We start from the raw sequence: 25,314 nt of genomic DNA, 5'->3' as shown, positions 1-25,314 counted from the left end.
CCCCTCCCCTAAGACTCCTTCCCCCTCACACATTGTCATCCCACACATGATGTGCCAATCATGGTTTTTCCCTGGATGCAGTTAGCACATGCAGGGTGGCCCTGCTAGTTGCGGTCTCTCTTTGGGTCTGGGGGCAGCATGTCCGTGTAGCATGCGCTGCACCTGGTCAGGCGCACAGGGCTTGTGGGAGCCGAGCTAGCAAGTGCGGTGGATGGGGTAGAGGTGGATTCCTGTGCAACCGTCAGTGCAGGTCGTTGCTGCTGCAATTGTTCAACAATCCTGCTAAGGACCTGGGTTACTGCAGCTAAACTGTCGTGGATGACCATGATATTAGTTTTCATGGCTATGATGCTAGCTGCATTTGCTTCACGTATCTCACGGCGGGTCAGTTCCCCCTTCGCCACATACTGCCAGACCAGCTCGATCATGGTATCCTGGCGGGCCTCAACCCTCGTCAAGCGGGCTTCCATGTTAGTGGTGGCTGTGGGAGTGGACAGTGCAGTGACAGGGCGGGCCAATGCTGGACTGCCCTCTGATGGGGACGACAGATGTGGACTCCTCAGTACTCCGGCATGTTCTTGCATGGGGCTGACTGTTGTGCCCTGTGTTGAGTGCTGCGGGGTGGGCTGGGGGTTCGGGGTATCGGGACATACTACATGGAGTTTGTCGTCTATGTCAACATTTTCTTCCACGTGGCCTTCCACATCGCTGAGGGGGGCTGAGGCAGATACCTTCCCAATAGAACTGGTGGTAGCAGACTGTGTGCCATCACCTTCTGCCTCTACAACAGTGGACAACTCCATTGTGGCTGTGTCGTCGGGTGGTGTCTCACATGTTCTTGCCTTGTCTGCTGGCCTGCCCTGTACTGCTGGTGCTGGCCTGTGTTGCAGTCTGGGCGTTGGTGTTGCCCTGGAGGTAGAAGATCCTGTGCCTTCTTGACTGGCCCTGGATCCCTTGGAGGATGTTGTGGCCTGTGGGGCAGGCTCCTGGCCTTCACTGTCTGCATCTGTGCCTGTGTGGGAACAAGAGATGCAGGGCATCAGTTATGGTGGTACGTGCAAGATGCATAAATTGGTGTTGTTCAGTAGTTCACGTTACATGCATTGCATTCTTGTAGGTGTGACGCACACGGTACTTATAATGGGGGGGACATATTACCATACGTCGTGGACTCTCCTTTCTGGACTGATGTGTGGCATACCGTTGTATTGCAGTTTGAGTGATGTGTGACATGTGATTTCTTCCTGTGTGTTGGGTGTCTGTTGGTAATGGGATTGCCACGCAGCATGCATATCATTGTGCCAGGGTTTGGGCCACCATCTGGACATGGATCTGTATGTGTGTATGATGGGCCATGCATTCACTTGGTTCACTTTCACATCTGTTGTGCTACGTCATGCTTTGGTTCTCTGTGGTTTGTGGGGACACTCACCTCCATCTGCCGATGACGGCACTCCCGCCTCCACATCTCCGAATCCCTCAATTGACTCCATATTGATTGTGGTGCTACATGTCTCCTCCCATCTTGACAGTTTGGTGGGAGAGTGGTCCCCGCCGCCTGTTGCCATGGCCTCTCTGCGGTTGGCAGAAAGGATGTTCTGTAAGCAGAGATGTAGATCGTCCCACCTCTTTTTCACATCCATCACGTTGCGGGTGGTGGTGCCTACCGCACTTACCTTCCTTGCCACCTCCTCATATATTTCTTTTTTGCGCAGTTGGGCTGCGCGCTTTAGGTCATTAGCAAAGACCTCATCAGCATGGGCCCCCAGCGTGTCCGCTAACATATTGAGCTCCTCGCCTGAGAACCTCTTCTTGCACAGGCGGGGGGTGCAATTCCTAGTGCCCTTCGACATTCTTTCCTGATTCTGCCTTCTCTCTATTCAGTATCAGTGCTGTGCTCGGAGGGTTGCAATGAATTGTGTTTATTAAGATGGCTGCCGGCACATTTCCCGTTCCGGTGCGATGACGTTGCTTCCGGGTCCGGTATTACGAACCCGGTATTTACATGATGGTATTGCCGGGTCCGTTGTTAAGGGGTTGCTCCTGGGCGAAGGCGGTGTCAGCGGGTTCCGTGATGCCGCTATCAGGAGTTTGGGGGGTCTTTAGCGGCATGGCGGTGCAGCCATTACCGGCATGGGCGTTCGCGCATGCTCGCGCTCTTGTAATCAGCCGCTATTTGCGGTGTCGAGGGAACACGGATACGCTACTAACACCATGCCTTTAATGACTGTGTTTATACCGCGATTCTCGTAATGAATCCCATTGTCATCCGCGATACAACGCCCTGACGCTTACAATTTGCACTTTACAACTTCCTTTCCTTCTCTGAAGCTAAGTCTTTATACTGGGTGACTCGTAATGAGGCCCAATATCTTCCCAGTAATAGGCTCATGGGCTTGTTGTATTAGGTGACCCATATAAAACTTGACTACATGAAATCCTCATTCCTGGGAGCCCTTAAACATTTGTCTGAGCAATTGTTTGGGAAACTCAAAATGGATCCACTTGAAATTAATCTTGGCCATTACAAACGCAATATGAGCATGTTGTTGGACGTACATACCCGAGATCAGCAAATAGTTGACTTGGCCTCGAAATCAACTGCTGAGTGCTTTTTACCATATGTACTGGAACAACAGCTATCTCCAAACGACATCCAGAACTTTATCAGAAACTTTCTGGTATGGGTGTATCTAGGTATTAAATTTAAGGCGGTGAATACACTTGAGATTACTGGCCGCTGGAACAATCTCAAACTGAACTTTAGACGTTGCCGGTTCTGTGGCAAATCGACCATAGAATCTGTGCGAAACCTGCGTTTTGACTGCGGTGGAATGGTGGTTAAAAGTTATTAATTTAACTATATAATAATAAAAGATAAAAAATACAAATATTTAGAATACATTTAAATGCAGCACATATGTGGAAAAAATATATACAACTAAGGGAGTTCTTGCATTGAACATTCTAAAATTCTAGCTCCAACGTACCCAGTAAACCAAGAGTTTTATCCTGCCCTTGTGTGTGTGTACATTGCAAGGGTTGTTTCGCTTCCCTCTTTGTTAGGGCCACACCTCTCACTCTTCTGTTTGGAAGTCCGAGCTGGCCAAAAGTCCTTGGGGAGAGGTCTTTTCCTCTGTGTCTGCGATAACACAAATTCTCCTTACCTGCTGAGTCCAGTGTCTTTTGTGCATGCAGGCTCACCTCTACACCAGGCTATTACAAAAAGCTGATCGTAGGCACTCAGAAGCCATTTTGCTAATTTTAAGGGCTTATCAATGCACAAAGCAGGGTGGATGAAAGGAGCTCCTACAGGCAGCACTCTACAACTGTAGTCCCAACTTACACAGTAACTCATTATTTTACAAAAAGGTCTGATTGTATGTGCTCAGAAAATGTTTGCTCATTTTACAGAGGGGGGTTACAATTTTCATTCTTATATCGCACATCTGCCTGTTTAATCATAGAATCTAGTGAAGGCAATATTGCATCGTTTTTTTGGGGCAGTATTTAGCCTTTCATTATTTGTGCCAGATTCCACAGCAACGCCTATTGACCACATGTGGTACTGGACTGTACAAGCCACATAGAAAGACGAAATGGACTTAAACACATGAAAATCTATCCCCAATACAGACAATTACTCTAGCGGCACAAAAGGGAAAACAAATCACAGTACCAAAATGACCACTACTGCAGCCGAACTTTGGCCATGATGCACTGGTGAAGTATGACCGAGCAGATGACTGACGCCAGAGCCCCTCTCTTGATGTATCTTCACTAGTTTAGCGAGAAAAGCTTTCTCCCGCCAGAAAAATGAATCACATCCTCTCGGACAAGTGGGACAAAACCATGCACCGCTATCCCCCTATCTACTCATCGAACATACATGCGGTAGAAACCAAACCATAGTTTGGAGTAAAAGCGGTATTGCAAAATAGGGTTGCATGTTAATGTGTAAGTTTGGTTAGGGAGCTGATGCTTGTGGGTGCCAAAATTGATTATTGCAGTACTTTACTGTATGGTATCAATAAAGCTGAGAGCAACCGGCTTCAGGTAATGCAGAATAGTGCAGTGCGCGTGGTTGTGGGAATTGCCTGGAGAGACTATGTTTCTGAGGCTAGACGTGGTCTGCAATGGCTGCCATTGGAGTCGAGGTTGCTGTTTCACCTTTTGATAATTGTACAGAAATGTCAACTAGGCAAAATGCCTGTTTATCTTCAGGATTACTCAAAGAAAAAAGCAATACGAGAACCCTTAGATCCAGCAACAAGGACTTGTTGACCCTCGCTAAATGAAGGACTATCAAAGCCACAAAGTGAGCATTCCTGAATCCAGCCCCAAGAGCCTGGAATGGTCTCTCGCCAGAACCTAGGAGCATGAAATCCACTAAAATCTTCAAAACGAAACTTAAAACTCTCCTATTTGTTTAATCTCATGGTCAGATCTTCACGTTGATCTATAGTATCTATGATTTTGAGTTGTCGTTGGTCTGTTTTTGTTTTCGCGCCCTTAAGTCTACGGGTCCATGGTCTGCGCAATATAAGTTCATAAAGTAAAATTTCACAATCCTGTGGTCTTGACTAATTCACGCGTTATTTCGTCTGTTTGCTCCTAATTAAATAGCAGATGTTTGAGTTAGGGACCCTTATATACGTTTCTAAGTTTCCTTTTTGGCAGTTCAGTTCATTTGTTGCTTCTTGGATATAGTTATTAATGTGTAATGATGTTTATTGTTTTCAGTTAATAAGTAGAATTGCCCCCCCTTTCAGAACATAGTTACTCGATGTGAAAATACGCCAATGACGTAACTGTAATTGTAATTGCTATCCTGCAATTTCTACCCTGTAGTTCCTCAGCGACATATAAGTTTTACAGTCTAACATGTAACATTGAATGATTTGCCTTTCATTTAAGGAGAGCATCATAGAAACATTATCATGTGGATGGACCACCGTGCATCGAGTCAGGCGGAGAGAATCAACAGCACAAGGCATGACGTGTTGAAGTATGTGGGCGGAGTCATGTCTGTTGAAATGCAGCCTCCAAAACTGCTCTGGCTCAAAGAAGTGAGTACATCCAACAGCAATGTTTTTTCAAGCGGAAAAGTAGTGCGTTCTTAGTGAACATTTTTGGAGCCACACTAGAGGAAATAAATCTTCCTTATTCAGTTATGGGAATAGATTGCTGGATTAAGGAATACATACAACCACGGACCCACGGTGCTTCTGGTAGCTCTCAACTGACACCCATGATAACACTCTGACATTCACACTTGATACACCAAGCCTACGCATTCCACACAAAATACACACGGATCAGGATGCAACACACATTCCTTCTTAAAAGAGACAGGACAAAACACGTTTTCCCTCTACAAACAATATGAAACCAGGAAAGACAAGTCGGACAAGGCATGAGGGGTAACCAGCAGCATACAACAAGAAACCAGAGGTAGGATCTAATTCTTCAGCTTATCCAACCTTGCAGAAGGTGGCGGACAACCCATGTCGGGCAGTTAGGCTGTGCCCCACCACGAATTATGGAGAGGCTGAGAGGGAAAAAGAGGAGCCTCAACCATGCCCCAGAGTTGATCAACCCTGAAGTTGACTGAGTGGAGCGTTCTGCAGTGCTGCTGTGTACCTTCAGGCACAGCGGCACATCTATATCTATAGGCTCCAATTTGTGGCACAGTGTGAATCTGATCCAAACACATATGGGAACCGAAGGGCTCCTGGTGGTCCTGCAGGCACGGGGTGGTGTTAATGAGCATGGCTTTGGGGCCTTTGGCACTCACTGGCCCTGCATTCATGAAGCAGTGCAATCCATGGCTGTAGACTCAGCTTTCCTGATGCTGCCTCTGTGTCATATGAAACTCGGAAAGAGGGGTATTAGACACTTCTCTCATTGCTTCCTTATTCAGCATGTCAGCCCAGTAGAGCCTAACATTTAAACCGCATTGGAGCCCACACGTCTGGTTAATGCATGGTTTGCACAAGTAACACAGGGATAAACACTGGCAATGGATAAGATTCGGTCTGAAATAAGAGTGACATGGGATTAAATCCGGGGCAATCGGCTGGGCTGGGGTAATGGGAATGACAAAGGGCAAATTGGGCAATGGGGCAGTTCTGCAAATAATGAGAGTGACATGAATGCATATAGGGTGGACGGGGCAGTTCTGTGGGCAATGGCCATGACATGGGACAGCTTCGTCAGTGTGGCAGTTCTGCGGGTAGAAATAGTGAGAGTTGGCAAATTAGGTGGTAATCAGGCAGTTCTGGGTACATTTAGAGTGACATGAAGAAAAGGGGAAGTTGTTCTGGCAATGAGCTTCTCAGCAAACCAAAGGGGCAGTGAGTAAGTTCAGTTGGCAATCATTTATCGGGAGAAAATAAAGGTAATGGGGCAGGTCATTGGTAAAAATAATGGCACAGGAGTACATTGAGGGTCAAGAGCCAGTTCTGTTTGCATTGATGTTCACATGGGGAAAACAGGGGTTGATGGTGATGCTCTGTTGGCAATCATAGTGCCGTAGTGCAAATAAGGTAGCAATGGAGAAGGTCTGGAGTATTGAGAGTAAAATGAGGCAGGGAGAGGGAAATAGAGTGGTTTGGCGGGCAATAAAGTGACAGGTGGCTATGCTAGGGCAGTGGTGCTGTTATAAGGGTAATGGCAGTGAACCTGGGCTCCTTTCTGGGTCAAAGGGTAACTTCTATGGACATTGATGGCGACATTGAGCACATTAAGTTGAAATGTGGCTGGGCTGGGGCGTTCAGAGTGAAAAGGGGAAGCATTGGGAAATGGTACAGTTCTAAAGGCATTGACGGTGACATAGGATACATCAAGGGGGATACGTGACAATTCGGGGACATATGAGAGTGAGAAGGCTGTACATTGAGAGCAGTTGTATGGGCAATGAGAACAAAGGCGTTTGGTGAGAGGTACTACTTGAGGCAATGACAGGGATCTAGCAGTTTCAGGGCACAATGCAGAGTGGCATTGGGCAGTTCTGAGGCCAGTGTAAATGCCACCTTGACCATGTGCCTAACTGGGGCAATGCAGAAATGGCGTTGTTGGGGCTGGCATCATCAATTTCTGGGGGCAGTGTTACTATCCATACAATTATTATCCCTGTTTACGTTTAAAAAGTGGCATGTCATTGAAGAAATAGAAGGGAAAAAAACTGCATCGTCATGCTGCCATGATAATGCGTTTTACTCGAGCAACACTCATATATTACTTTGTTTAGACTTGTATGCCAATCTTTTGGGGCATTGTAGATGCCAGCATGATGATGAGGTTTACAGTGGCATGACTGGAATGAATGATTCCGTTGTAACTGGAATGCCATTTAGTTATTTATGTTTGGTGTTTAGAAATGCACAGCTAACTTCCACTTCAAAGCACCATCGGAAATATACCATTAACTGAGGTAGTTTAAATCTCGATTGATAATGAGGATATTGTCATTGTGATGTTTAAACTGATAGGCTGTATATGAAGCTTTGCGTATTGAGTAGCCTGGCATGTGGTGGTAACACATTTTTATACTATTAGATCTGATTGTATTTTGTTTTCAAGAACACACACAATGATATGATATGATATTTCATTTATAACGTGCCTGTACACAAGTGTTTCTAGGAGTGACAAGATGTGGGAGGGAAGACAGAGGGAGGACAAGCAATCTTACTAGGCATTGGCCTTCATTACGACCCTGGCATTGGACCATGGTGCTATTAGCTTAGGATATGTAATTCCAAACTGTCTGTTAAAATTCCCTATTAGCACCATGGTCCATGCCGGTCTCCGCCATGGTGGATGGTGGAATTACCGCTCCCATCACAAGGTTGGCGCGGGCGGTAATTCCCCATTCACCATTTGCCCTTCCCCATTCCCATTTTGCCCCATAAGGCATAATGGGAATGGGGAAGGCGATAATTACGGCACCGCTAATAGCGGTTGCCGTAATTATCACCAAGGTCCCTTTGCGGCACCCACTTGAACGGCTGGTCTACACCAGCCATTAAGTACGGGTCCCGCAAAGGGACCTTGTAATCAGGCGCTAATGGTTTAACGGCGCCGCCGCCTTTTACGGCGCCGTTAAACCATTAGCGCCTGGGTCGTAATGAGGGCCAATGTGTCATTCAGATCGTGCAAGTGCAACAATGCAAAGTGCAGGGAGAAGGGATGGGGAAGTGCCAGGGTGAAGGAGGGGGAAGTGCAATCAGGGCAGCATTGCTCTGAGTACGTGCAACCAGGGCAGCGTGGCTCTGGGTATTAGCAAGGTGGCAGAGGCTGTAGAGGTTACAGTAAAAGCCCCTAAGTGCATGCTAGGCCTGGAGGCAGTGCAGTGGAGACTGATCATGGAGGAGCCTGGTACCCAGTCATACTCTGAGGGTACCAAGCAACCAGTCGGTGCAGCAGACAGGTAGGTCAGTAGGGGAGGGAGAGAGAGAAAGCAAAGGAGAAAAGGAAGGTCTTTAGCTGCTTCTAGAACTTCAGTCCAGCCCGGCTCAAGTTTGAAAGGGGAAGGGAGGCCATTCCAGAGGGAGCCACCTACAGAGGAGAGAGATCTACCCCTCACTCTCTGCCTGGAGAAGCGTCTGACCCTTTGAAGGTTGGAGGTAGCTGAGCGAAGGGCCCGAGAGGGAAGGTATTTTGGAAGAGAGAGTTATGTATGTAGTGTGGGCCCTGGCCCCAGAAAGCCTTGTGGATGATGCAGAGGGTCTTGAACTTGATCTTTGCAGCCACTGGCAGCCAGTGTAGAGATGTCAGGGCTGTAGAGATTGGGTCCCTGGGCTTGAGGCCAAGGATAAGTCTTGCAGTCCTGTTCGGGATTAGTTGCAGAGGACGGTGAGTAGAGGAAGGCAGATTGAGAAAGAGGCTGTTGCAGTAGTCCAACTTAGAGAGAATCGGGCTCTAGAGAAAGTGTGCTTCTGGGGGAAAGTGAGAAAAGGAACAATACCTTTGAGGAGGTGCAGCTGGTAGTGTGCCCTCTTGGCAACGTATGTGATGTGAGGAGAGAAGGAGAGAGTGGGGTCAAAGATGACACTGAGGTCTTTTGCCTCACAGGACGGCAAAGGAAGAGGGCCCAACGAGGGTACCCAGAGTGAGAGAGGGAAAGCGGGAGCAAGGGCCCCAATGAGAAGGATCTCGGTTTTACCAGCTCATTGATGTACATTAAATGATCAGTGTGGTAGTGGTGCACTGCATCAAACAAACACTATTTCAGTGATGTTCGGTTACATGATATTTGCATATTGCCTACTGCCATTGTTCTAGCTTTGAAGCTCTGTAAGTTAAATGGACCTTAGGCACACCATTATCTGAACAAACATGAGCAATGGAGCACTACATTGCATGCAGTTAATAGATATATATATTTTTTTTATTGGCATTTGGCTTATTGCAAACCTTTACCAGTTAACATGTTAAAATATAATTACTCATATATAAATTCAAAGGAAAAATTAATAAGAGAACAGCAAAAGAGCAATCGATTATCAATTGATAAATAATAATAAAAATGATCTTGGAAATAATTAATCAATGAGCATGGTAAACGCAAATGATATTTTGAGGTTATCTCCTCGGCACATGAAGGTCCAACAGTCTGGTATACTCCAGGATGGTTTATCATTTATTAATATGCCATATTTATTACAGATGTAAGTCCTGGACAACTGTCATAACGCGCGCTCCATGGAAGCTATGGAGCCGATGGAAGGGCTGATTCCGTTCCTCCACCAGCGGTCTAGTCTCCCACGTCCTGCACGTTACCGTCATGACGCATATATATAGGCATCACTCGCGGTAATCGATGCGTTGCAACCTTGCTTTCCTCGCCAGGTTTTGTACGCTAGTGCTCCTCTCTGACTCCCCTTGTTTTTTCCCGCTTGTGCCTTTGATCTCTCATGGTGATTCCTCCACTCTTCTGTTACTCCCGCTTTGTAGTCCTTGATCCTTCTACCACTCTAGTGCTCTTTCCTAACTTGTTGTACATACAACTACGATTGTATGCTCCTTCCCACCGCAGCCTTCTGCAGACCTCTTCCTCGTTCCTCGGCTAAGGTCTCCATCGCTAGCGCGACTGCAGCAGTGTCTTCTGGGAATAGAAGTCCTCTCTTCTACATCAACGGAAGCCTTCAGCCTAGATATTCATATTCGTAGTGCTACTACATCCAAGCACACCAGGGTTTTTCAGCCACGCTTTTCCCTGGAATTGGGGGCGGACTCCATGAGGGTCCCTTCTGCCTTGCTGTTGAACAGCGGGCAGGGTGGCTTCCAGTGAAGCTCGTCCCAAACTCAACAGGAAAGGACTGGACCTTTGGAGAGAAAGGAGAGCCATAGACACCGACAGTTCCTCAGAAGAACTGAGTACAGGTGAGGAGAAGGAGGAGGGAACCAAGGAGGGTATTTGTCAAGCAACTACTACTTCCTCGCATGACAACTCAATGCAAGATGTTTGAAGGTTTCTGCTGATGTTTTGCAACACCTACAATTGTCAGATCTATCAAGACTTAAGTGTCTTGCATTGAGAATTTGATTGTTCGGAAACAAGTTCAGTATATTGCAATGCCGAGCGCTAGGGAATTTTAACAGACAGTGTGGAATTACATTCACTGCTCTAGATTCGTGAGTTGTGTTTTCATACAGCTTGTACCACAGTTTATCTGTTTGTGTTTGGGACCAGTCCCAAAGCCAGAGTTTCATTTTTGCAGCAGCGGAATTCTGTACAAGCATCTCTATTGATATATTTGCTTCGTCTAAAATCGCTTGGCACTGTGAGTGTCAAGTTTTTTTTTAACCCAATCCAATTTTCCTTGCGCATCTGGTTCCAGGATTTGCAATTGGATCGGTCATTCGGCATGTTGAGCTTGCAAATTAATGACAAAGCTTTCCATACCACTATGGAATAGATTAAGACTAGCCCCAATTTGTGTCGTATGATTGGCACGCAGTTGGGCACTCGCAGAATTTTCCTCCAGAATGTACCTTCGAGTCGCGACCACTCTTTCCAGGAGTAGCACAGAGAGGTCTCAGCTCTGTATGTTAAAATTGGCACGTAAAATATAACAACGGGAATCAATATCAATGAGAAATGTCTCTACCTTTTGTGTATTATGGCTCCTTGAACAGAGAGATTCTTCGTTTTTAATCTCAAGTCTGTTAAGCAGGGGTTGTCACATGAGCTCTGCTTTATTTCGATCCCTAAGTATCTAATATAATGAACTCGAGTTATAGGTTAGTTGATAAGGTGCTTATTGATAAGGTATAATTATGCAACTGTTCAATTATTAGCAGAGATGACTAGTAAAGTGACCTTTTAGAAGACATAGAGTGAATTGTGTTTAGGCTAGCTTGTAAAGTCAGAGACTAGGTGATAGCTGGGGGTCAGCTGTATTCTATGGGTCACAGCACTAAAGGTGGAAGCAGGCTTGTACAAATCATTATATCAATCCCAAGGGCAACTGTTCACAGTTGAGGGCTCTGCTATACTTTACATGCAGAACACATGCACAAAGAATGAAATGCAGTCACATGGAAATTGCCATGTACATTTTGTCAAGTAGGTCAAAGATAGAGTAAAGCTTATTCACTCGTATATATATTGGGAATGACTTTAGCAAGGCCGACTGGCCACAGCCAAAGCTTTGCAGAACCCAACACGCAACCCAAAACCACAGCAAAACAAGCAACTACAGAGACACCACAACACCTACCTAGGATAACACATGAATAAAAACTACAACACCAATCCACCTGCCCAAGCGTGCCAGTTATACCATCAGGTAAACACAAGATGCATGTTACAGTTTTACAAACAGAACCCGCAAGACAGATAGAAATATGCAAAAACATTATTGGATAAATGACAACCAGTAAGTGCAATGATACAGGAGCGAAAACGCATGAGGAGATTTCTAACCATGCAATGGGGAGCAGGTCAAATGCATTCTGTTATGCCATACAGTGAATTGAGTGTCATTTAATCCTAGGGAATCACAATCTCATTTGCTGACAAAAGAAAATAACACACATTCCAAAATAAAGTACTCGATCAAAGTAAGAACTTCAGACAAAGAGTGACTCTTCATGTAGACATTACATTGTACAATAGTAATATCCAAAGATCATTATGCAAACATGATCTAAAAACTTTGACGAATGAGCCAAGCATGTAATGGCTGGCCCATAGTAATCACAATAGCATGCATAAACAATATATATATATAAATATGATTGTTAGAAGCTGTAACAAATCAACACAAGTAATATAAAACAGTGACTGAAGTTTCTACCTAACTGTTCTGCTATGGTCTGTTCAGCTCATTGCTCCATATCTCAGGCTGCTTGGTGACAAGTGTAGCCCAAAAGGTCCACAGATCAATCTTGCGGCATGTCTTCGAGGCTCACCCCTGTGTCCCCCACCCATTCTCCACATGCTCTTCTCCACGCAAATTCCCAAGCAGAGCTTGCTACCAAAAACCTCCACGGGGGAATGAAGAATTTTATAAGAAAAACATACTCCTTCCGCAGCCAGACATAGAGGATCCAAACAGGAGCAGTCACAGTAGGCCCCACATCTAAGGTCCTCTCTCGCCTCTGCCTTTTAAACCCAGGCAGTAAGAAAAATAATCCAAATCCTTCGAGTAATTCCCAGTGGCTTTCCCCAATCTCCAGTAATCCTCCATTCCCAACTGAACTAAACGCCAAACTAAAACCTTCAAGCCCACACATCCTTGGTGTCCAACCAGTTACATAAACCTTGCATCTCCTCAGTTCAATGCTCGTCAATGCCTTGCCAGACCTCAAATGCAAGCACTCACTACAAATAAAGGATGGTACAACAGCTATACCACTTCCTGCCCATATTTCCTTCTCACTAGTCTATCCAAATCTGTGAAATGGTTACACTCCACCACCTAAAAAAGTGTCAGATGGTTCCATCTAGGATCAAAATCATTTGGTGTAGGTCATTATAATTTATTTGGGGATTTATTACAAGACAGGCAACTTAAATGGAAATAGGATTACCCCCAGACAAACATCCAGGATGGTTCTCTCTTACGTGTTGTGGTCCAGGTTCTCTCATAGAACTTCCCCTTGTACAAGGGCTCTTTTGAAGAATCTGGGCTTCTAGGGCTTCGACGCAATTGTCCCAGTTCCTTACAATTCAAGAAGGTTTTAGATCATCACTTCCTAGTGTATTAGGCTTTAAAGTGACTCAACTCCTCCTTCTCGGTCTAAGTTAGATGCAGGTTTTCCAGGGGCCAGTACCCTATGACCTACTTGAATGTGATGTTTTATGAGCAGACAGGTCAGTAGGCAATGCCAACAGGGAGAACCCGAGAATGAGTGGCTTGTGTTGGCTTACTCTGGATTCCACTCCCCTCACATCTCACAGTAACTTCCCTGGCCCCAACTCCTTTCTCCTACCAGCATCTGGTCCTGATTAGGGCCATCTAGCCCTGCCAGAACTTTGAAAACCTTGATCTGGTGCTCTAGGAACTGGTATTTTCCCTTTCCTTCACCACCTGTAATCTTATCTCTTCTTCCACCTCTTCGGATGTTACTGTCTTTTCTGCTTATTATCTATAATCCACTTGTTGCTCTTTAAGTCACCTACTCCCATGTATTTCCTACTCCATGTGGTGGTACACTTCCAATGTCTTCTTCACCGCCTTCATCACCATCTCCAATATGTGGTATTCTTTCCTATTCCTCCTCCGTATGACTCTCTTGCACTGATGATACCTTCTCTTTGTCACTTCTGGTCTCTGTTGACACCGTCTTCTTCCCCTTTGTCATACTCTCCTCCTGCACAGCGATTCCTTACACCTACTCTTGAATCCCACTCCTGATGTTATCACCTCCTGCTACAACCCTCATTCTTCTGGTGCTACCACTTCCTGTGTTACTCCTTTAACTCACAAAACCTCACCCCCCTCTTTTCTCTCTGCCTGTTGTTACCAATGCATTCTAGACCCTCTTCACTCTCACCAACTCCTCCTGCTCTTAAATGCTGCCACCCCACTACTCTATTCTGTCTCTGTAACCACTGCTTCTTCAGTCTCCCGCCTTCTCCTAATGTAAACCTCCTGCAACCCACACTGAGCAACTGTGGCTGGGTGCGTTTATACTGTGTTCCCTCCTTCCCTTGGGTGGGACGTCCAATGAGGGATTGCACCTGGGCGACGTCTTGAATTGGCTGTTATCCCTAAGTGCACATACATAGGGCTGGACTAAGCCTATTAGTGAGATGTCTGACATCTTGGATTGTAATCTTCATTTCCTGACCCTCCCTGGTGCTGTGTTGAGGTATTCAGTATTTCCAGCAGTTGAATTACAGGCTGGAAGCACACCGGCTAATTTTTCGGAACACTTTGTTTCTATTTATTACTTTGAACGCACAGGGAATTAGAACAATTTTACTTCCCCCTTGTATGGTAATTTCTGGCTGGGGAACAATGCTTCTGTAACTTTGTTTCCTCCCGACATGGTTGGAAAGTTGGAACTTAACAACATTGTATCCGGCGAGTTTACTGCGGGTCCTATGAAAATGACTCATTTGTTGTACTGGGTAAAGCGACAGCTGTATCAAAACACTTGATACGATGGTCGAGTGAAGAAAAATCATTTCCTTTAGATGGAAAATTACTTTTCAGGGCAGGAGTTTTAGGTGTGCCAAGGAAGAGCTTTGGGCTCTTTCAGTAGGAAGGAGGTGCACCAGTATTGTTTTGCCATGCATGGCCACACAAGGTCACACAAAAGGGTTTCTCAGAATTAGAGCTGGAGTTGGGAGGTTCCAGACCCCCAAGACTGGCCTGTGAGGAGACACTCTTATTGTCCACGGCATTGTGACAAGACAAAGGGGGTCTTCCATGTGGATGCTCCCAATACCAACACCTGGCCCAACATCCCTTGGCTTGGGATAGCAACCAGCACTGTGAGTCCCCAGAAGAATTCAGGGGACTTCATCACACCGCCAACAAGAAAACAAAAGCACACACATATTTTAGTAAAAATCAATCCATCATTCTCAAATTGGCAATCCAACAATCAGATGCCTTTAAAAACCAAAAAGAGATTGCGAGCAATAAGCCAGCCACACCCATTCTTCCTCCTATTACTAATAGAAACACCGTTTATGCATATGTCCACTCTTCTCTGTAAAGTGCTGTTTCAAGCAAACATAAGTTAAAAGCATGCACGCATATGTTGGCCAGAGCCCCACTCTGCACAATCTTGCACCCATGTGACCTTGGAATTTCTCATGTCGGCAACCAAAGTAAATACTGTCTTGAGTGTTCAAATGTTGCTCACACTTAACCGTGATGTACCATTGACACCATATTTGTTAATAACAGTGACCTTCTTGTCTCATCTGCATCAAATCATTCACACCTTGTATACATTTAGCCCCCACATGCACCCATGAAATAGGATGCGCAATAATTAGCATCAAGCCTTGCCTGCAACAAAGAATTCAATATCTTCCCACATGTTTACTCCTGATAAGACATGCAACCGTATTCCCAGTTAAAACAAATGCCTGCAAGAAAAAAAGACAACCTTCAGCAGGCCATGACCTCACCATTCTCACACCTCCAAGTGCCAAGTGAACATGAGCCATGAGGTCCATTCATAAAAGAACTACACTGTATGTAACCCTTTATTGTGTGTAGACACAAGCCATGAGAAATCTGCCCATATCATGCTACCCATGGAGATTACAACCATCTGAAATGATCTGCAGTGATAAAACCCAGAAAACGTTGCACACACACACCTAAACACCCATAGACCTACAAGTAGCATTGGATGCCATGGAAATAGATGCCATTATGTGAGTATTTCTCACACAAATTCATATATGCCATTTCATGATTGCAAGAGAGCACAGATATACTAAATAATTATGTCTAAGGGTATTGCAGCATCTTGTAGATTAACTGGCTGCAGGCTTTCTATTGTCCCAAGCCTGAATGGTACCCGCCACTGACGGTCCTCTGACAGTTCAATGCAAGTCCCCCCTGGCAGATCTAGTTATGGGCCTTTGCTTGCTCGTGGTTTCTCCTGCTGCCACACCACCATGTCTCTTCCACCCACTGTAGATATAGCTACAGCTTCTCTAGAGATTCGAGTTGGACCCGGCAGGCCCCTCATCCCCCTGACTAGCACTGCTTTGTTTCCAGGCCCCTTCTTCCATGTCTTGCTAAGAAGCTGTAATCCTTCTATGTCACTCAATACTACTGGACTGTTCACAATGCCTGGGTGGTCTCCTTCCACCTTCAATCTGTTCCACCCCTCTTTGGTCATTTGGGCTCCTTGTTCCTTTCTGTTCTTGCTGCCTTCATTATCATCTGTTCCATATGTTGCTGCTCCTCCCTACATTTGCGACCTCCTCACATTGACCACCCCCGCCTATTACAATCACCTCCACCAAACTCTTTCCACTTTCTCCTGATGTAAGCACCTCTTCCTGACATTCACCACCTCCTCCTGCCTAAACCACTTCTACCAAACTCTCGCTACATACTCCTGATGTAACCACTTGCTTATGTTGTATCCACCTTCACCAGACTCCCAACAAGTCCCTTCTTAATGCATTTACCTCTTACAGATTCTCACCAACTCCTTCTCCTCCTCTTGACTCACCAGCCCCATCTCCTCCACTTCAGTCTTTGCATCTCATTCCATATTCACCCAATCAACATCCAAACTTTCTGCACCAACCCACATTGACTTAATGTGTGGCAGCCTCTTTATAGTGCTGTGGACTTTCCACTGGAAATGACTTTGGGAAAGGGTCTGCAGCTGTTATTCTAAATTGCTGCGCAGCTGTGAATGGCTTTTGTTCCCAGCCTCACCTGGACTGCGTTGAGATGAATGGGACCAGACCTTCACCAGTCCCAGTGGCCATCTTGGATTTCTTATGAGTCCGTAGAAGGTTTGCTAGGGCTATGTGTCCCTTACTCACCCAAGAGTGCCAGTAAATATAGTGTTACGAGCAGCTGGGGGTGTTTTCCTATTCCATTTAGGGTGCAGAGATAGTGCTCGCAGACCCTGGAGAGTTTGCAAGTCCTCATTCTCAATTGGAACCTAAGAGAAGTGGGAAATTCACCTAGCCTACCACTCCCTATTGACCCACATGCACTATCTTGTTCTCTTATTCTCAGTTTAAAGTCAGTTCATCCATCTCCAACAAGGAGCACCCTCCATCTGTAGAAATTATAGTCTTTCTCCTACTTTGCGCTCCCAGCATCTGGGTTCTAAATCCACGATTCTTAACTGTGCCAACAGTTCTACACCTCTAATCATTCTCAGGATTTGCTGTACCTCACCCACACGGAGCCCTCTGGCATTTACCCTCTAATTTCAGGGCCCATTCTGTAAGAGGATTCAATTCAACACTACAGCTAAGTCAACGCCTAGTCTATAATACTGAATGAAAACCCTTATTGATATAACTGTATGTCCAGTTCATGCGTTCTGGATGACTACCCCTATATAACACCCCTCTCTTGGAATCCTCCTGACCCCACTGAGCCAAGAAGTAGTTCTGTTTTGCAGGTTTAAAGGTTTATTTGATAATTTAAACAATAGATATATATCACACTTTAGAATAAATTAATAATTGAATAGCACACTTAATCTGATATGATAAAGATTAACAACGGAGAATCTGGCACTAGCACACTTCTTTATAATCACTAAGGAGTTGACATGAAATGGATAAGATAGCACACTGGTAAATAGGGACAGAAGAATAATGTGGAAGAGAATGTTTTATAGGGTTCAAGGAAATGCAAGGTTGAATGAATGAATGCAGTATAGAAAATACTCAATATGATTTCAACAAAACAATGTAATCACTTTTCTCTGGCAGTCCCCTCCTTTATGCAATGCAAGGAAATGGAAGGAAGGCACACAGTTCTCAGAAATGCAATCAAATGTAATTCAGTTCACCCCAGCAAGCTTAGACTACAGAAGTTTAAAACACAGGCAAAATGCTTTTATATGTGCTGGCAATAAAGAAAACAATATGCTAAAATGCTTTTAATTCCCTCTAGGAGGTTCAGGGTGAGTGAAATCAAGTTAATATTAGTCCAGGCTCACTTTAGCAAGTATCTAGGAGTAACTAGCAGGTTAAACGAATTTCTGGCAAATGGAAGGCAAGCAGCAGCAGATTTTTACACGTGAAGAAATTTGCAAATCGCGGTAAAATGTCAAATCGCGGCTAAATTTGCGAATGCGCCGAGCGCGATTACAGAGGAACTACAAGGACTATCACTATCGTTTTGGGGTCCTAGGAAAGCCTAGGATCTCAGCTTCCAGATGAAAGTTACTGCAAGTCTCTAGCACAAACGGTCACGGAGATATGAGCGATTGAATAAAGGTCGTTTTTCAGATTGAAATTTTAAAGTTCACAAAGACAAGTGCAGCTTGCAACTAGCAAATCACAGGTGATAGTTAGGAGGCAGTTCTACTTAGATTAAAATAGCTTGGATTATATTATTTTAACTAAGAGATTGGTTCTGCACAGTTTTCTAGGTACTCACACTATATTCTTGAGTTAAATGGGCCTTGCCACGGATCTGGTCAGGTTTTGGACTGCACTCCGGTCTCTGCACTTCACAGTGATCTGGGTCAGCTCTCTCTGGTTCTGCTAACAGGTCAGCTCTACTCTGCTGGTCTGGTCTGGGTCTCTGAAGGTTGATGGAGGTAAAGTATGGATTTTCCCGGCAGAGCTTCCAGCTGCAAATGGATTTGAAGGTCCCTATCTGTCCTGTCTGTCTGCTTTTATGTGTTTTCAAAATGGGTGTGTGTGCAGCATCACTAGACCCTACCCCTCTCCACTTATCATTGGCCAAGCTTTCATTTCTCCCCTGATTGGGGGAGCTAAGTTGTGTCAGAGTGATGTCATTTTACAGCCTGCAGAAAGTCCACTCCTCCTGTTAACTTGCACACAAATCTAGATTTGAACCAAATACATATTTGCAGAGGTACATATTGTTTTAAAATCATATGCACCCATCATGCATTACAGGAGGTATACCCTGTTCAAACTCTGCTCTTCCTGGGAGCTTGCATTCAGAAATGGCAATATTTTGCACTTTTTAACTGGTTTGCAATACCGGACATTACCCCAAATTTACACACATGTGCGCAAGGAGTATGGACATTAGTTGATGAAGTGTCAGATTTTTCACATGCACACATTTTGAGTAATATCCTCTTTTCCGCTAAAACTCCCCTGAACATGCCACCGGTTCTAAAAACCTCTTAAAATGTGGGCAGAAAAATCACAAGAATTATGGTATCATTTAAATAATTTTCACAAGTCCGTACTATGAGTTATTCATCTTTTTAGAGTTATGTTCTGGCCCCAAAGGGGTGTGGTTTTCCTCCAGCACAAGGTTGAATTTCTGGTTTTTCCAGTTCTGCCAAGCCAGCTTGCTCTCACAGGCAGTGCCCCTCCCCTGTGCTTCCAGGAGAAATCTCCATTTACGACTCCCGCCATAAAACATTTGCCTGAGTCAAGACAGGGCTTTGTTCAATTTCCTGCAGAGCCCAGGTAATTCAATCAGGGAAGTGTCATATCCCTTTTGGTGTGAGCAGCAAAAGGGCAGCTAGGCCTGGGAACACAGCTGTGACTCAAGTTTCACTCCTGATGGGGGTAGTTGCCAGGCAAATTGGAATCTCTTTAAGCCAGTTTTTAGCTACATGTCATTTCTGTTCCCCAGTTTCTGCATTCAAATAAACTAACAATTTCACATATGCAGCTAGAATGCTGATTCTAAGTTTAAAACTATGACATTTAAACAATTGAAACCTATGTGACACACAAAAGTAGGTCACTCAGTCAATTTAAATATTTCGATTTTTAATGTCTTTCAGTCCAAATTTACTTAAATTGCTGAAATCCACAGCTCAGCCAGTCTTGTTATAAACCTTCAAGTCACTTCCGAATATAACTTTACATTGGATCCACCTCTTAAAATGTCTTTCTTTGGCATGTTTTGGGTTCATTTATTCAGTTTTATACAAAAAGTAAAATCTGGTGGTTTTAAAACGCCGGCTTTTGGATAGTGGTGAGTACTGGTACTGCACCCCTTTTTGGGATTTAGGAAAATGAATTCCCAACAGTTATGGGTTTGCTTTTGGCAATCAGCATTGCCACTCCCAATGGTTTCAGACTACTGTGTGGGTAGTCCAATGGTGGTTTTAGGCAGTGTCCTTCTGTGCCCATAACATCGGCAAAAATGAGTGGCAGCCTATTCTTCATGCATTTCCCTGTGCATTTTCTGGGAAGCTCTGGCCATCATGATGTTTTCCATGTCAGTACTGCACAGTTTTGAGGTAGGGCTCGGATGCCTGGGTAAATACATCCCACAAGCCCCCCTCTTGCGATGGCCATTCGGTTTCACTGATGGGACTCGCAAGATCTGGGATGTTTCCTCATCTTCTTCCAATAGATGGCACAGTTCAGCATCTTTTCCTCCATCCGGTCGGATCGATCGGTTCTCCTCGCCGGTCCTGATGGGAATATTGGGCGGTACTCTGGGCCCGTCGCGTCTCTGCTCCCGGTCTCCGGATCGTCCTCCTTGTCCCGTCTCCAGGTTTTCTTTCTCCTAGGACGACAAAGGAAGAGCGGCAATACCTATTCATAGACGTTTTTCCACCACTGTTGAGATAGTGGGGCAGCATATGCATTTCATCATAACGAAAATTACATTCTTATTTTGAAAAAAAACCCAGTATAACTAAGAGACAGTTTCATGCAAATCACAATATTTTAGAGACTAGATATGGTATGTTTTATGGTTGGAACTGAATTAGTCTGAGACAGTACCCGCTAGGATTCCAGAGGATTCCTCCAGTTGTTGCAGAGTGTGCCTGGGATGGCAACATTTCAACTGGTTTATGTGGACCCACTTGTCTTCCCCCTCTGCCGAACCGCCTCTGGGGATGCGGATCTTGTAGGCCACAGGGGAGATCTTGTCGATGATCTCAAAGGGTCCCTTCCACGTAGGCAAAAATTTCCGCTGTTTTGCCTGGTTTCTTTGGAAGTTGTATAGATAGACCCGGTCCCCCACCTGATATTCCTTCCTGGAAGTCTTCAGGTCATAGTGGGTCTTCATGCTATCAGCCGATCTTTCTAGATTCCGCTGAGCATAAGCAAAAGCATGTTGAAGGTGTTTCCTTAAATTCTCCACATACTCATGAGTAGTGGAGGCATTTATCAGTGTCTGCTCTTGGGTCCTGTAGAGCAAATGCTGAGGAAGCACCATCTTGCGCCCAGTCATCAACTCAAATGGTGACATTTTGGTTGCAGATGAAGGGGTAGATCTGATGGCCATTAGGACCAGAGGTAATCGGATATCCCAACTTGGCCCAGAATCTGCCACAAACTTTTTTAAGATGCTCACAATGGTTCGGTTGTAGCGTTCCACTGCTCCAGAAGAAGCTGGCCTGTAAGCAATGTGTAGCTTTCTCTTGACCCCCAGTATCTCCCACATCTTTGTCATTACTTCACTGGTGAAGTGGCTACCCCTGTCTGATTCAATCCTTTGAGGTAGACCAAAACGGGAAAAGATGTGGTTAATCATCAGGGCAGCTGCCGTTTCTGCCTTGCAATTTGGGGCTGGGAGACATTCCACCCACTTGGTAAACAAGCATGTCACAGTCAACATGTACTTATTCCCCCTAGCAGAGCGAATCACAGGGCCTACAAAGTCGATTTGCAAATCTGACCATGGCAGTGTCATCCCCCGCTTTTGGAGAGGCGCACGGTGTGTGAGGGATGATGGCTGAAATTGTGCACACACAAGACACCCCTTCAAGTATTGGTCGAGGTCCTGCCCCATGTGTGGCCAGTATGCAACCTCTCTTAAAATTTCCAGTGTTGTGTGAAACCCCCTATGACCGGCGGTGGCCGCATCATGGGCGTGACTTAACATCAGGCTTCGGAATGAGGTAGGAACCACCCACTGATCGTGGCCAGCTTTGGATTTCCTTACCAACAACCCGTCTTGGATCCGGAACATTTTTGGACATTTCATCAACACTCTTAGGTCCTCTTTCCCAGTGTAATCGGTATCCGTCAGGGGAAAGTTCTCAGGGTCCTCAAGGTGCTGGTAAAATTTACCAATTATTGGATCCCCCTTCTGAGCGGTAATCAAATCAGCATCAGGGGTCTCCTTACTCCATTGTGCAATTGGAAGGTCGTTGTGAGCATTTGTCTGGGACCTAGTGATAGCAGTGACCTGGATTTCCCCCAACAGGGACTCAATCTCAATTAGATCCCCTTGGATGGCCCCGGTTTTGGCCAGCTGATCAGCTAAGTCATTTCCAGTTTTGTCTGGTCCCTCTACTTTGGAATGACCGTTGATCTTTTTCCAATAGATGGTCATCTCATTCGAGGTGACCAGATCATCAATGTTTTGGATCAACTTCCCATGTTTCAAGGGTTTGTTGTTAGCACATAACATGCCTCTGGTTTTCCAATTAACCAGGTGCTCCACGAACCCGTTCCGTACATAATCCGAATCTGTGATTATGACCAGTTTGCGGAGTTGATGCTGGACAGCAGTGAGGATGGCCTGATGCACAGCCATCAATTCTGCCACCTGACTACTTCGGGGACCAATTTTGTATCCAGCGGAGGGTTCTGGGGACTCATTCACCCATGCATTCCCTACGCCGGCCACCAGTTCTTTTTCCCTGTTGTTGTCAACATGGTAAGAGCATCCATCCACATACACAGTGGGCATTCCCTCACACTTGTCTTCTTCAAAGACTTTGTGTGGGGAATTAAGGTATGCCTCCGTGTTGTCCTTGATTTTTAGACTTTCGTCCTCGAGACAGTTTTCTCTGGCACAATCATGCAAGTCAGCCAGACCTTGCGCGAGGGGACTCTTCTTGTTTTGGCCATATCGGACCTCCACAGGAAAGCCTTGCATTGACAGAATCCAGGAAGTAATTCGGGAATTACTCACATTTCCGGTCCGGATTCTATCACTTTGGAGATATTGCAGAGGCTGGTGTGGAGTCTCCACTATGATGTGTTCCCCCTGGATAAACGGGCGGTAATTCTTCAATGCCCACACCGTTGCCAGGAGTGCCTTCTCACAATCGTTGAATTTTTCCTCCACAGAGGATAAAGTTTTGCTCGCATAGGAGATTACTTTATTGACCTTGTCATGCTTTTGATATAATACTGCCGTCAAGCACGTATTAGAGAACCCCGTCTCCAGGAAGAACTCCTTGTTTCTGACAGGGTAAGCTAGGCAAGGCGCTTGTGAGAGGCTTCTTTTGAGTTGTTTTACTGCCTCGGCTTGTTCTGGACCCCATTCCCACTTGACCCCCCCCTTCAGGAGATGAATCAGGGGTCTGGTGATCTCTACGTAGCCCTCAATGAACTTTCTGCTGTAATTAGTCAGTCCAAGGAGGCTCCTTAGTTCTCGCAGAGTTGTGGGGTCTTTCAGTTTCTGAAGTGCTTCCACTTTCTTTTCCTGGGGACAGAGACCCTGAGGAGTAATCTCATGCCCCAAGAAATTAACACGGGTTCTACACCACTGTGCTTTCCGAAAGGAAAGTTTTGCTCCGGCGGCCCTCAACTGTGTCAGAACATAACGGATCTCCGCTATGTGTTCCTCCACAGTTGAGCTTTTGATGAGGACATCATCTACATAAGCCAGGTTACCCCTCGCACCCAAGTCGGGCATGGCCTTGTGTAGAAAAATGTTGAATTCATTGCCGGAGTTGAGGTATCCGAAGGGAGTCCGGGTCCATGTATACTGCTGGCCCCCAAAGGTAAAAGCCAGTTTGTATTGGTCCTCCCTGCTGACAGGCACGGTCCAGTATCCATTGGTCAGGTCTATTGCAGTGAATACCTGTGACCCCTGGATCTGGGCCAGCCCTTGGTCAATGTAGGGCAGAGGCCATCGGGAAGTATGGACCCGTTTGTTGAGCTCCCTGAGGTCGGCACAGAGTCTCCACTGGCCGTTTGGCTTCAATATTCCCAGCACCGGATTATTGAAGGTGCTGTGGACTGGACGGATTATTCCCCTGGACTCAAGGTTCTTAATTATTTCAGTAAGGGACTCCATGGATGCGAGAGGCAAACGATATTGCTTCACAAACACTGGAGTCATGCCAGGGTCCGTGGGGATTGTTGTTGTGTGGATGTCGGTGCGACCACAGTCATATGAGTCTACCGCAAAGAGATCTTGGAAATCCAAGAAAACTTGTTTCAACTTTTGCTTTTGTTCCAGAGTCACACAGGCATCAGCTAGGTTGACTCTCTCTTCCACCATCTGCCTGAAGCCTGGAAAGACTTCTGGTTTGGCTATCTCAGCGGCCTCCTCCAGCTGGGTGGAGAAGTCCCTGGTCAGAGTGCTGATTTGGACTGGAGGCTTCAGGTGGGAAAGGCAGCCCTCATGGACCTGGAAAATCACCTCATCCCTCCTGAAGTCACAAGTCACATCTTCCTTACCATAAGGGCAAGAAGTTTACACCAGGAAGTTCCCCCCATGCCGGGTAAAAATCCTGTCAGGTGTTGTATTGTCATCGCTGTCACTGTCAAAACAGTCCTTGGGGATTGGTCCTAACAGTTCATTTCCTAAATCAATGGAAAAATGTCGGTCATCTACCGCCATTCCAATAATGGTGCCTGCGGCTAGAGTAATACTCTTTAAGTCGCTGTTATCCACCTCTATTGGAATGGTGTCATGTTCTATGTTGACTAATGGAGTTGGGTTTACCCCCAACCCTTGCTGTTGGAGAGAAGCGTTTAGATGTATGTAAGCATCAGGGTTTTTCAACTCTTGTCCCCTTTTAACTTTCACTTCCAGGGAGAATTGTCGGGTCCTTTCTGGGATGGTGACTTCCTCTTTAACCTGAATTTCAACTGCATAAGGTAGCAATTGAGCTGACCTAAATGCTTTTTCTGGATCATCAAAGCCCATGGGATTATCCGCTAATCGGGACCAAGCTTTGAAGTTTATTAGGTCCAAACTAATGGCAAAGCGATTGAGAATGTCACTGCCTAAGTAAAAGGCGGCAGTGACGTCTCGCACGACCCAACAATTATGGACTATGCTCTTGTTGCCAATGGAGATTTTGAGCATACACCTGCTTGGCAGGAGATGTTTGGAATTAGGTGCTTCCAGGTCCATTTCCCATTTGTCTATCAGTTTGAATGTGGGAATGGCTGGATCTTTTGGGAGTTGGCGGAACATGGCTTCGCTGATGAAGCTCTTACCATTGTTCACGCACACTCGAGCGAGAACAGAGTCC

At 45.6% G+C, this 25,314-nt stretch overlaps 1 protein-coding gene across 2 annotated transcripts in view; it reads left to right on the top strand.

Moving 5' to 3' along the window:
* The window catches only part of FGGY (FGGY carbohydrate kinase domain containing), a 2,730,916-nt gene that overhangs the window by 461,327 nt on the left and 2,244,275 nt on the right, over nt 1-25,314 (top strand). For both annotated transcript variants that reach the window (XM_069642074.1, XM_069642075.1), the window contains exon 4: nt 4,918-5,069. In XM_069642074.1, the coding sequence (XP_069498175.1) occupies nt 4,918-5,069 (152 nt within the window). The remainder of the gene's footprint in view (nt 1-4,917; nt 5,070-25,314) is intronic.

The sequence above is a fragment of the Ambystoma mexicanum genome, chromosome 1q (genome assembly GCF_040938575.1).
Source record: "Ambystoma mexicanum isolate Mex_15411 chromosome 1q, UKY_AmexF1_1, whole genome shotgun sequence".
Classification (NCBI taxonomy): Eukaryota; Metazoa; Chordata; class Amphibia; order Caudata; family Ambystomatidae; genus Ambystoma; species Ambystoma mexicanum.
The sequence above is the reverse complement of the archived record's forward strand: the minus strand, read 5'-3'. Positions and strand labels throughout refer to the sequence as shown.